This window comes from Plecotus auritus, assembly GCF_963455305.1.
Source record: "Plecotus auritus genome assembly, chromosome: 9".
Classification (NCBI taxonomy): Eukaryota; Metazoa; Chordata; class Mammalia; order Chiroptera; family Vespertilionidae; genus Plecotus; species Plecotus auritus.
This window is the reverse complement of record NC_137783.1, coordinates 112,012,775-112,025,462: the sequence shown is the minus strand read 5'-3', so window position 1 is coordinate 112,025,462 and position 12,688 is coordinate 112,012,775. Positions and strand designations below refer to the sequence as shown.

General features: G+C 42.2%; 2 protein-coding genes across 10 annotated transcripts in view; one reads left to right on the top strand and one right to left on the bottom strand.

Moving 5' to 3' along the window:
• XNDC1N (XRCC1 N-terminal domain containing 1, N-terminal like) overlaps positions 1 to 6,578 on the bottom strand; it is a 29,484-nt gene extending 22,906 nt beyond the window's left edge. For 2 of the 5 annotated variants that reach the window (XM_080642002.1, XM_080642006.1), the window contains exons 1-2: positions 6,100 to 6,563; positions 1,680 to 1,849 (exon numbers count right to left, since the gene is read on the bottom strand). In XM_080642002.1, coding sequence (XP_080498128.1) covers positions 1,680 to 1,724 — 45 coding nt within the window. In that variant the 5' untranslated portion in view covers positions 1,725 to 1,849; positions 6,100 to 6,563. Of the gene's footprint in view, positions 1 to 1,679; positions 1,850 to 6,099 lie in introns of all 5 variants that reach the window. The other 3 variants (XM_080642003.1, XM_080642004.1, XM_080642005.1) reach the window with 3 other exon arrangements.
• Positions 6,579 to 6,624: 46 nt separating this feature from the next.
• The window catches only part of RNF121 (ring finger protein 121), a 77,180-nt gene continuing 71,116 nt past the window's right edge, over positions 6,625 to 12,688 (top strand). For 2 of the 5 annotated variants that reach the window (XM_080641459.1, XM_080641460.1), the window contains exon 1: positions 6,951 to 7,039. In XM_080641459.1, coding sequence (XP_080497585.1) covers positions 7,035 to 7,039 — 5 coding nt within the window. In that variant the 5' untranslated portion in view covers positions 6,951 to 7,034. Of the gene's footprint in view, positions 6,818 to 6,950; positions 7,040 to 12,688 lie in introns of those variants that run through there. The other 3 variants (XM_080641457.1, XM_080641458.1, XM_080641456.1) reach the window with 3 other exon arrangements.

The window sequence follows — 12,688 nt, the reverse complement described above, 5'->3', positions numbered from 1 at the left end:
TTTGTATCTAAGTTTACAACTGATGGCTAGAAATAAAGTGATTCATTCAAAGGCTGCAATAGCAATACTGAGATAGACATTTTCAGTTCTAACCCAAAGTCAGGTATTTTTTGGTGGGTAGGCCTTGAGCAAACTACTTTCTCTCTTTGGATCTAAATTTCTTCATCATAAGTAGAGAGACTAGATTCAAGGTCTTCAATCTTGTTTTTTGTTTTAGCAATAAAACCCTTCATTTTAACTGAAGTCTTATACCAAAGTGTGTGTGTGTATGTGTGTTTTCAATAAATAAAAAGCACAGCTCTAGTTAAAGTACAGTTTGAGGGCCTAGAGATATACTTGTCCCTTCTCCCTTCAACTTCTAGAAGTGGGTCCCCACAGAGTACAGTTGGAAACCACAATATTAGAAGCTAGCTAGCCTGGTGGGCATGGCTCAGTGGTTGAGCGTTGACCTATGAACCAGGAGGTCACAGTTCGATTCCTGGTTGGGGCACATGCCGGGGTTGCGGGCTCAATCCCTAGTGTGGGGCGTGCAGGAGGCAGCCTATTAATGATTCTCTGTCATCATTGATGTTTCTGTCTCTTTCCCTCTCCCTTCCTCTCTGAAATCAATAAAAATATATTTTAAAAAAGAAGATAGCTAATGCTCTCTTGAGGAGCCCTAGCCTGCTTGGCTCAGTGGATAGAGCATCAGCCTGTGGACTCAAGGGCCCCAGGTTTGATTCTGGTCAAGGGCATATGCCGGAGGTTGCAGGCTCGATCCCCAGTAGGGGGCACACAAGAGGCAGCCAATCAACGATTCTCTCTCTAGCATTTTATAAGGCTGACACTGTGAAGAAAACCATTTAGGCTGACCATATAGGTAAGGAGGATAAGAGTAACTTTTATTCCATTTCACTTAGGAGTTGATACAGTATTTCTAAAGACACTCTAAGGGTCTTTCTGAAATGTGTAGAGATGCCTATGACGGTCATAATGACCAGGAAGTATTATGTCATTAGGGCCTAGAGGCCCTGGAGGCTAAATATTCCACCATGCAAATGATACTGCTATAAAATGCAGGCTTATCTGACCCAAAATGTCAACAGCAACCCTTGAGAAAGAGTAGGATAACAGAAGGGGAAGAGCAGGGAGAATGGGTAAATGGATAGGGAAATGACAGTAGAGGAAAAGGAGGGAAGTCCTTATCAACACAGTGGATTGGTGCTGGGTCCTGGCATCAAGCTGTAATCAGGATAATAGGGATTTCCTGAAAGCAGACTTTTAGGGAGAAGGCTGAGATCACCTTTGCTGATGGTGCCAATATCCTCACAGGTCAGGGATGACACTGAGTGTCCTGGTCTGCACTCAGTGAGAGTGATTAAACTTCCCTTCTGGGAACCCTGGTACAGACTTCGATCCTATAGCTTTGCCAGTTCCCTCCAAACTAAGGGTGGAATCTGAGGTGGTTTCTTTCTTTATCTTGAATTCCTGGGAACACTTCTGTTATGTGTCCAGTATTGCTCTGGGAACAACCTGAGGGAAGTTAGTTCCCTCACTTCCACTCTGGACTCCCAAAGAAGGGACAATGTGTCTCCTATTAGATTGTGTGTTTCCTGAAAGTGGAGCCAAGTCCTCTATTTTTTTTTTTCCCCACTCTGTTCAGTCACCAAGAAAAAAACTATGCCTGCTAATTAATATACCTGAGAAGAAAATGATACCACGTGGCTAATCTTCACAGGAGCCATGGCAGGCCCAGCAGCTGTCCACAGTACAAGGTAAAAATGCTTTCTCCTGAGACTTCTTCTGTCACCACTTTGGCACTGTCTACATTTTGGTTCCGTCAGCTTCCAGAAGAGAAAGAATACTACTCCTGAAGAAGAGAACAAATGAAAAATAAACTAGCCACGGCTGTTCCTCTGGTAACAGTAGTTATTTGCAGCAGTCAGACTGTTATGGATTACCATGACTACCATGATGGGGGACAGGGACCAGATCTGCACCAACCGATGAGATTCCAACTAATGGAAATAACTGGAATGCAACCACAGGGCAACGGAGCAGCAAGTACAAAAGATATATTGATATGTTAGTGTTGGATTTTTATGTAGGTGAGCTCCCAAGGGCATGGATTGTGCCTTAAATCATTCATCTTTATATCCCTAGAGTCTGGCACATAGTAAAGATGTGCAACAACTGATCAACTAAATATATGATGCAATTGTCTTTTAGTTGTTGTTTTCTTCCCATAAAATGCATCTTCCTAATTTAGCTTTGCATTAAGTCACTTAGAAATCTTCAATGGCTTGCTGATGGTAGGTACTTAATAAATATTAGTTCAGCTTGGCCCCTCAAACATCCACAATGTAGATCTCTACATTCCCTGCTTCATCTCCTATTCCTTTCATCTGAGGATTTTCTTTATTTAATCTTAAAAGTTCATATGGGTATTTGTACTTTTGTCTTTTGCTAGACTTTTTATGGAAAATTTTTAATATATGCAAAAACATACATATTAGTATGATGTTCTCTCATGCATCCATCACCTATCTGCAACAATTCCTTGGCCAGAGGTGTTTTTTTTTTTTTTTTTTTTGTTTTTTTTAAAATATATTTTATTGATTTTTTACAGAGAGGAAGGGAGAGGGATAGAGAGTTAGAAACATCGATGAGAGAGAACCATCGATCAGCTGCCTCCTGCACACCCCCTACTGGGGATGTGCCTGCAACCAAGGTACATGCCCTTGACTGGAATCGAACCCGGGACCCTTGAGTCCGCAGGCTGACGCTCTATCCACTGAGCCAAACCAGTTAGGGCGGCCAGAGGTGTTTTAAAGTTGTCTGAGTGTCTATAGATGGATCTCTCTCCAAATATTTATCCCCTGCCCTTTTAACTCATGTGTGTTGCCCAGCTGGCCCCTGAATATAGGTCCACGAGCTGCTATACTTCTGGCCTCAGTGGTCTTCTTGCCTCCTTCCCACCAAATATTTTTCTCATCTCCAAGATTTTGCTCATGCTATAACCTCTGCTTGGAATGCTCTTTCCCTTTCCCACCTGTCAAATGGAATGTATCTCTGATTGCTCAAATGTCACCTCCATGCTGCCAACCAGCTCTAGGTGACAACTCCATCCTCTCAATTCTGTATTACAATTATCTGAATATACGTCTTATGTCCCTTGACCAATTGTAAGCTCTTGGAGGACAGGCTTCACGTCTGATCCACTTCTATATCCTCAGTGTAAGAGGAAGAAACTTACAGTTCCAGACTAGCAAATATCTGTTGAATTAATGACCATAAAAATTGAGCTCCAAAGGGCCAGTAGTCATGGAATATTCAGAGTGGGGTAGTAACAAACTCTTAGTGAAGGGCATCTAAAGGTCAAGCATTCCTCACAGGTCACATTCAATATGGTGCCAAGGTTTCAAAAAGAGAAGAATGCAGGATGAGTCCTGAGTTAGCTTTCTAGGCCTCCAGATTAATTAGAGCTGATAATTCCCATAATAGGGGCTCACTGTACATTCAACAAATTTTCCTATTCTATGCTAGATAATGGAAATATAAAAATAAGTAAGATATGATCTCTGTTTTGGAGAAAATTCCAAGTAAACATTTATGATGTGATGTGAAAATGCAATCATTTCTCATCACCAACATACTGATGTCTGACCTACCCAGCCCCAAAACTAACTACACTGTAGGCTTAGAGACCCTGAAGCTGTCAATGTTGGATATTTCATTTAGTTAATATTTTAGGGACTGTCTGGTAGATACCAGGTTATGTACTAGGTGCTGCATACACAGAGGTGAATAAGACATATACACTATTTTTCATGAAGATCACTGTCTATCAAATTGCCTTTCGATATTCAAGGATTAAGTACTTTCTAGCCTCCTTGCCCCAGCATATGCGCTGTTGCTCTTGTTTTGTTTTGGTCAATGGCTTGTTTACTCTGTCTCCCCACTAATTAGTGAGCTCTTTGAGGATATGGATTTTTGGCATGTTCATCATCTCCCACACCTCAGAGAGGTGCTGAAACACAAATAACCATTGAAAAGAGTAATTAATAAGTCAATATAATTCAAATCAAAATTTCAGCAGAAGTTTCTGGCAAACATGACAAACTCATTAATCAATAAAGGGCCACAAGTTGCTAAGACAATTCTAGAAAGAAAGAGTAAAGGAGTTGAACCCCACTTCTTTAATTAAAACATATTATCTATAGAAACAAGCATGTAGATACTAGAAACAGACTCATATACCTAAGAGATTGTAAGAGAGCAGAATCATGATTCTGTCAGATAACAGATGAACTAATAAATGGTCTTCAGAAAACTGGTTCACAATGTGAAGAAAAATAAAAGAAGATCCCTATCTTGTAACATATTTGAAAAATTATACTCAAATGGATCAAAGATAGAAACATTAAAAATACTTTGAGGTAACACAAACAAGGCTGAAATACAAATGACTGACTAAAAGAAGATATTTGCAATACATAAACTTGGATAGTATTCAGAATATATATTTTTTAAGTACTACAAATTAGTAAAAAAAGGGCAAGCAGTTCAAAAGAAAACTGGAGAAAAGATATAAACATACAATTCACTCAAGATGAAATCTGAATGACCAAAAACCCATATTAACAAATCTTGGCTTCCCTAGTAATAAGGAAATTGCAAATATCTGGAAAAAAAATTAAATGTTTACAATATAAAGGATTGGCAACAATGTGGAGAAATGGGCCCTCTTATAAACACTTCCAGCACATCTTAATTCTGACAAGCTACATTTCCAGTATTTAACTTATTTGAACAGTGCAGCTCTAGAGGGACTCACATGTGCATAAAAAGACACATACAATGTTTCTAATAGCAAAAATCATAAAACTCTAGTGAATAAGTGAAATGTTATATATCATGCAGTTGAATACTATTTAACAGTTAAAAGGAATACTTAGATGTAAATATACAGAAACATGGACAGGCCTCAAAAATTAGAGTGAAAGAATTACAAATGATACACAGAAAATAGCACTTATGTTCATTAAAAAAGTTAAACAATACAATACTTATAGTTTGTACATACACTTTTATTTAATGGACTGAGAGAATACCAGCTAATTATACTAGTTGCTTCTGGGGAGGATGAAAGAGTAGTGGGTCTGAAAGTAGAAGACAGATAAGTTCAACTTTTATCTGTATTATTTTATCTTTTTTAAAAATATATTTTTATTGATTTCAGGAAGGAAGGGAGACGGAAAGAGAGAAACATCAATGATGAGAGAATCATTGATCAGCTGCTTCCTGCACGCCCCACACTGGGGCTCAAGCCCACAACTTTGGCATGTGCCCTTAATAGGAATGGAACCTGGGACCCTGAAGTTCACAGGTGGAGGCTCTATCCACCGAGTCAAACCGGTCAGGGCTAAAATATATTTTTATTCATTTCAGAAAGGAAGGGAGAGGGAGAGAGAGATAGAAATATCGATGATGAAAGAAAATCATAGATAGGCTGCCTCCTGCATGCCTAACTGGGGATCGAGCCCACCACTTGGGCATATGCCCTGAACAGAATCCAACAGTGACCTCCTGATTCATAGATGGATGCTAACTCACTGAACTACACCGGCTGGGCTTATTTTTTCTTTTTTAAACATGAGGAAGCAAATAGATCATAATGTCAATAGTCAATGTGGGGTAAAGGTATAGATATAATATTCTCTGTCTTAAGTTTCACATAGTAAAAATAATTCCCATTTTCAGAAAAAAAAATTCCCATTTTAAGTAAATAAGATGGCTGCAGATGGTCAAAATATTATCCTGTAACTTCCTGACAGCCCCCTGGCAACCCAAGTTAAATAGTTGACTGGCATTCTAGTCTTGTGAGCCCACAAGTCATCCTAGCTCTATTCATGGGATAGCTGCAGCAGGGATGCCCAGGGGGCGTGAGCAGGAGCTGCAGGCTTGTGAAGTGTTGGGTCCGGATGGACAAATAACAGGTTTTTGGAAACGAATTACAATACTAAGCTATAAGTTGGAGTGCAGCACAGTAAATATGATGCATAAGAAGGGGGGAAAGGTAGGTGCTGGAGACGCTGGATGTGGCGTAGGAAAGAGTACCTAGAAGTGTGACTTGGATCCGAAGACTTGAGACCCGAAGAAGCAGTTTGGGGGCCGTGGAGGTACTGCAAGGCTCTTCAACTTCTAGAGCCTAAGCCGCTCGGCAACTTCCACTGCTCCTCGGAACGCGCTGTTCTGGCGACTCCTCCTCCCTTTCGGCCACTACCCTGCCATCAACAACCCCCAACACCCTTCATCCGGGGCAATGAACTTTAAAGAGCCACCGCAGCCTGAGATCATGGACCACAAACACATTCTCCCGCCAATTCGGCCCTTTGACCTCCGCCTTCTTACCCAGAGAGCTACTCTTCCGCCTCTCGAAGCCCGGGAATTCGTTCTGGGGCCTCAAAAGCCACCCTTTCTGAAAAATGACTCCCTCGGAGGCAAGAAGTCATGTGCCGTGAGCAGTAAGATATTTTACAATATATTCTCATTCACTACAAATCTCTGATCCAGAGTGGAATGGAAACTTCCGGGTCAGATTCAATGCATTCTGGGAAATGTAGTTCTTAGCCTCCACGCTTCACTCTTTGGAGCCTAGAGTGAGGGAGCGTCGCGAAAGTTGACGGATTATGGACCCTTCTCTTTCGTTCTCCAAAGGGGAGAATTGTTGAAATATTTGCCCTGAAAATAATACAAGCTCAGCTTCTCATTTTCCAAGAACGCTTCCCCGCCGAAGCTTGGAAATGCGAGGGAATCGTTCCTCCTTGACCTTTAAGTGAGTATCAGGTAGATGGTCTCTTAGTCCCTGTCAGGTCTCGTCCTGTCTCGATGCCCCGCCCCCTCTGCCGGAGCCTACGCTGCTGATTGGCTAGGAGCACTTGAGCCGCGGAAGCAGCTGGCTCGCGGGCGGACGGGGAGGGGGAGACCTGTGAAGATGGCGGCAGTGGTAGAGCTAGAGGTTGGACGAGGTGCTGCCGGGGAACGGGAGCTGGATGAGGTAAGAAATGAGAGTCGAGGAGAGACTCAGCCTAAAACTGAAAGGAGGAGAGTGGTGGTATCAGGAATAATTCATTTCCTAGAATAGACGGGACCCGGAGAGGGAAGGTGCTAATTGGGAGGCGGATGCGCGGAGAGGGAAATCAGAGGTACCCTGAACTCGGGGACGCTAAGGCGGTCTTGTGGGGAGAAGACTTACGGTAACTTCATGGGTAGAGATGGAGGACAGAGAGAGAAGCCAGATGGATAGGAGTGTAAAATTTGAGATTATTAGCTGGGGGCCGACCCTAGGTTAGAACTAAAGGGTGGAGGAGGTAGCTTGAGTTGGAGGGGCGTGGATTTCTGCAAGGGAAGGTTGGCTTTACCTTTGGAAAAGACTGACTAGGTTTCAGGTGGGGGTTGAGGATGCGGTCTGGGGAAGGGTGCTAATCTACTAATATTATAGCTTTGAGTTATTAAATGTAAGAGCTATTTTATTTATCCTTACAGTCTAGGAGTTTGTAAATAATGTATGCTCAGTAAAGTTTGGGTCAACTAATGAACAAATGGATGAATGAATAATTGCATACCAGAATTTATCCATTCACTCATTTAACAAACATTCAGTATCACCTTTGTGCCTATTCCTGGGCTAAGTGACAGGGCCACAAGGGGCCCTCCCATTGCAGAGGCCACAGTCTAGTGGTGGGAGACACACAAGAAGATTAGTCATTGCATCAGATATACTGTAATTGTGGCACTGAGAAGAGGGGACCGATTCACTTTGGGCTGAGGAAGGCTTCCAGGAGGAGCTGAGTCTTAAAGGATAAATGATCTCTATCTCCATCTCCAGAGTCTACTCATGAGTTCTTTGAGGGTGAGCTTTGTGAGGGTCTCTTTTAAGTATCTAATAGACACTTAACAACAGCTGTATTCAATTACCAGTGGTCCTTGAAGGAATCGGGAGGAGGAAGGAGATACTGAGTTTGAAGGGAATGAAGGGACAGTGCTAAGAAGCAGAGAGAGAGGTGAGAAAGGAAAGAGAAGAGATTCTGAGGCCAGAGATACATCCATAGCTAGGAGTGCTTGTAGTCTTGCACATGACAGCATATGAACAGCACTGAGGAATAGGAGGAAGGGAACTGTCAGGAATGGAACCAGTGGAATGTCTTGGGGGATCAGGATCTTCGAGGCCCGGGCCATGTTTTGGGTGGTGGGGTTGGTGGGGAGGATTGAGGATGAGGCCCAGAGAAAGGGAGTAGAAGTGGACTTGAGAAGCAAACTGTTGTTTGGTGACGGGATGACTTGAAGGTTTTGGTTTATCTGATTGGGATCACTAAGGTTGGGGGTGGAGACTGAAAAACGGACAGGTGGTCAGAACAGGAGTTGGTTTTTAAAGCAGGTTTTAGTACCATACTTCCCAATTACCAGAGACTAAGGGTGCTTGGATACCACTTGGTTGGTGAGGTGGTTGTGCAAATGACCTCCAAGACCTGTTCCAGCCTTAAGTTTTTGTGCTTACAGTTGGCTGCAGTTCACAGATATATTTGAAAGTGCTTTGAAAAAGGTAAATACTGTATTGAAGTTATATATGGTTTATTAGTCGTGGGCTCTCCTTTGAGTTAGCCTGATTTCAGTTACACATATCAGGGGTTTTAATGTGAGACATTTTTTATCTTTGCTTCTTAACTTTTCTTCCCTATTTGTTTTTAGAACTTAAGAGCTTCTAGTGGCATAATATACTTCTAGAGTGTCATGTCCAGAGGTCAGTTTTATTTGTAACCCCAGGCATTCATCTCACAAACTTCTGTTACCTGTTACTAAGAAAGAATATAATTTGTTGTCTGGAAATTCTGTAGGGACTGATTCTGTCCTTTTCTTTGTGTTTTTAAGAAAGTAACTCTGGGAAGCAGGAAGTCTTCCTTTCAAACTCCAAACAAAGTCCCTCCAAAACAGGGGTCTCGTCTGGGGGACCTTAGTTTGTGTGCAAATTTCTACTAATGTCTCCCCAGTTATTTCTTAACAGCCTTAACTAGTGAAAGAAGGTGAAAACCATCCTTCAGTTAGTAATTATGGGGATCTGTTGTGCACTGGGAAATCACAGATGAGTAAGCCAGGATCTTTATCAACTTACAGTGTAGTGAAGAGACATGCAAATAGCCCCTTACAATACAAGATAATTGCTATAAAGGAAGTGTGTAATAAATTTACCAGGTAGTGGGGCATAAGAGACAAATATTAGAGTGAGCTACGGGGAATCTTTATGATAGAGATATGTTTACAGAAAAGCAATGATTTGCATGTGGCATCAGAGTTGCCTTCCTTTAGCACTTTCTGCTAGTTAGGAACTATAAAAGAGTAATGGATAGCCTAGCAAAAATTCTGTTGGTACTCTTTGTCACTCCTTTGGAAAGACTGCTCATGCTTTGGTTTGTTCTTTAGAATGTAGTACCTATGGTTTTCAGTATCAGATGCCCTTAGTATGATATATAGTCTGCAACAGCAGTCATCAGTTGATTCACAATCCTTTCCTCTTCTTTTTTTAAATATATATTTTATTGATTTTTACAGAGATGAAGGGAGAGGGAGAGAGAGTTAGAAACATCGATGAGAGAGAAACATCAATCAGCTGCCTCCTGCACACCCCCTACTGAGGATGTGCCCACAACCAAGATACATGCCCTTGGCCAGAATCGAACCTGGGACCTTTCAGTTTGCAGGCCGATGCTCTATCCACTGAGCCAAACTGGTTAGGGCCTTTTTTTTCATTATTATTTTCTCTAATAATTGAGGTAATCTGGGTTTTGCTAACTGCTTCTCCTGTTTTAGAGAGGTGGATAGAAAAGAAGATGTAAGAAAAGAGCTACTGATAAAAAAGGCTACTGCTTGTTGAGTCCTTGCCATAAACCAGCTCCTGTTGAAAGCCCTTTACTTTCATTATCTCATTTATTACTAACAGTAGCCCTGTGAGTTAGATGGTGTTAACCATACTCCTATCTAATAAAGAGGGAATATGCTAATTGACCCTCTCAGTGTCACAAATATGGTGGCACCCACAGCCAATAAGGAGGGATTATGCTAATTGACTTTCCCACCCTCAAAGATGACGGCACCCATAGCCACAAGATGGCAGTGCCCAGTCCCCTCAGCCCCCCAGCTGCCCAGGGCCGGCCTGAGGCTCAGGTAACCAGGGCCGGCCAAGGCTTGCGCTGCTGGCAGTGGCAGCAGCAGAGGTGTGATGGGGCGTCACCTTTCCCTGATCACCGGGTCGCCTCCCGCCCCTGAGGGCTCCCGGACTGTGAGAGGGGGCAGGCCAGGCTGAGGGACCCCCCCCACTCCATGCATGAAAATCAAGTGCACCAGGCCTCTAGTATTTTATAAGTGAGAAGATTGAGGCTAGAGAGGGTGAGTAACTTTTTTAGAATTCCAGTTTGTGAGTGGGGAAGTGCAGATGCCAACTCAGTGCTATACTGAACTTAGCCCATGAGACACTGAGCACCTTGATTCCCTTCCTTTCTCCATGATTGTGCTCTGGGGGTAGGTAATTTAAAACTGTATGGTCTCAATTATATGTGAAAATTGATATAATACATTTGATAAGTGACTTATTTAAAAGAGCATTTTGAGTCTCATTTTTGTGAGGTAAGTTTTATTAGTATTCCCTGTTTATGATCAAAGAAGTTGAGATTCAGAATATTTGAGATACACCAGTGGTCTTGCAGCTACTAAGTGGTATCACTAAGCTTTTAACCCATTTTTATAGAATCCAAAGTGTTTGTTTTCCCTCAGTTTAAAAAACTAAACTGCAGACTCATCTTATTAAAGTAAAACTACTTCTGTTTTTATATATAAAAGTCCTAGCATTAAAACATGAAGCAGCATTTCATTCCCGAGAGGCTCAAAATGGAGGCTAACAAAAGTAATATTGGTTTTCTATACAGGTCCTTTAATTTACAGATAATCTTGATTTTGTTGAACCCCTGGTCATGAGGAGTGTATAGCCCAATGGTGGTTAGGGAGATGAGAAATTGGTCTAGCCAGCTCAGGCTGGGTATTAAACAGGCTGTGATGAGTGGCAAAGCTCAATTCTTTCTCTCAACTTGAGTATGTTAATAGGATAAAGCCTAGGTACTGGCTGGGAGGCCCAGAAGCAGACCTACTCTTGGAGCCAGTGAGTTCCTCCCGGAAGGGGTAGCTGGCCAACTCCTGAGAGGAATTGGAGGCATCATCTTGGCACAGATAGAGCTGGCTTGGAAGCGAAGGTAGAAAAGCACTTCAACATCCAATCTAGGCCAGCCCATACACCTGACCAGTGCCTGCGAATTCTGGATGTGTCCACTCCCAGTGCTTGTTCATTTGCCAAAAGGATGTGATATGCAGATCAGTGAGTAGTTTCCAGCTCAAGTTCAAAGCAAGTAGCCCAGCCTACAACTAACTTAAGGTATTATTACCTCAAGTGTGTAATTTACCTCTCCTGGGCCCTGTTTTATTCTTGCTAAAAGAGGAGATTGGACTAGATTGGTGGTTTTTAAACCTTTATTTAGTCATGAAACCCTTTATTCAAACACAATCTTTAAAACCTTATGGTCCTTTACGGGACTCAGAATGCCAAGGGTGTCTCAAGGAGCTTTCTCTTACTGCCTGCTGATTAGGTGACCCTACTTTATGTTCCTTCAGATCCCCTCTACTTCCCCTAGCCCAGCCCTACCAAGCATTATTTTAATTGTCTGTCTCACCCACTAGACTTAGCTATATGAGAGAAAGCAGAGTCCAAGTCTATCTTGCTCATAGTTGTAGTCTCTTCACTCACCATGGTACCTGGCATACATCAGGCACCTAATAAGTGTTTGATAATTATTATTTTTGAGTAATAATAGTAATAGGTACCATTTAGCAAATGTTTGTGATATACCAGTTCCTCTGCTCAATAATGCTTTTTGATTGAATGCTTACGGCATTCCTGTTTGAAATGAATTGTTGGACTAAATCATGTCTACATCTCTTTCTGATTACTTCCAGGTCTTTGTTAGTGCTATCCTATCTGCTGGAATACCTTTTCTTTCCCTCTATGCCCTTCCAAATCCCACCTGTACTTTAAGGTTCTACCAGGGGTCCTCAAACTTTTTAAACAGGGGGCCAGTTCACTGTCCCTCAGACCGTTGGAGGGCCGGACTATAGTTTAAAAAACAACAACTATGAACAAATTCCTATGCGCACTGCAGGCCCGGGACGAGTCGGCTGCTAAGCAGGGCAGGCAGCGGCACCCAGCGGGCCGGATAAATGTCCTCGGCGAGCCGCATGTGGCCCACAGGCCGTAGTTTGAGGAACCCTGTATCTAGCCCAAGGTTCTCTCAGCTTTTAGAACTATTCAGATCTATACTGACATCTTCTTTCCCTGCTTTTTATAATATTTTGTGTTCATTTATTAATTTGTCACACACTTTTCTGAAGTACCTGCTGTATGCCAGGCACTGTGCTATGCTTAATAATACCAAGATGGATGAGGAGTTCACAGATTAGCAAAAATAGATAAATACAAAATTGTGCTGTGACAGTGGGTATATCCAGGAGAAAATGGCAATCCATGTCATATCTCCTCTTCCCAGCTAGATTGGTAAACCCCCAGCAGGCAGGCTGTGGAAATTCCCATCCTTGCTTCTTTAAGTAGTAA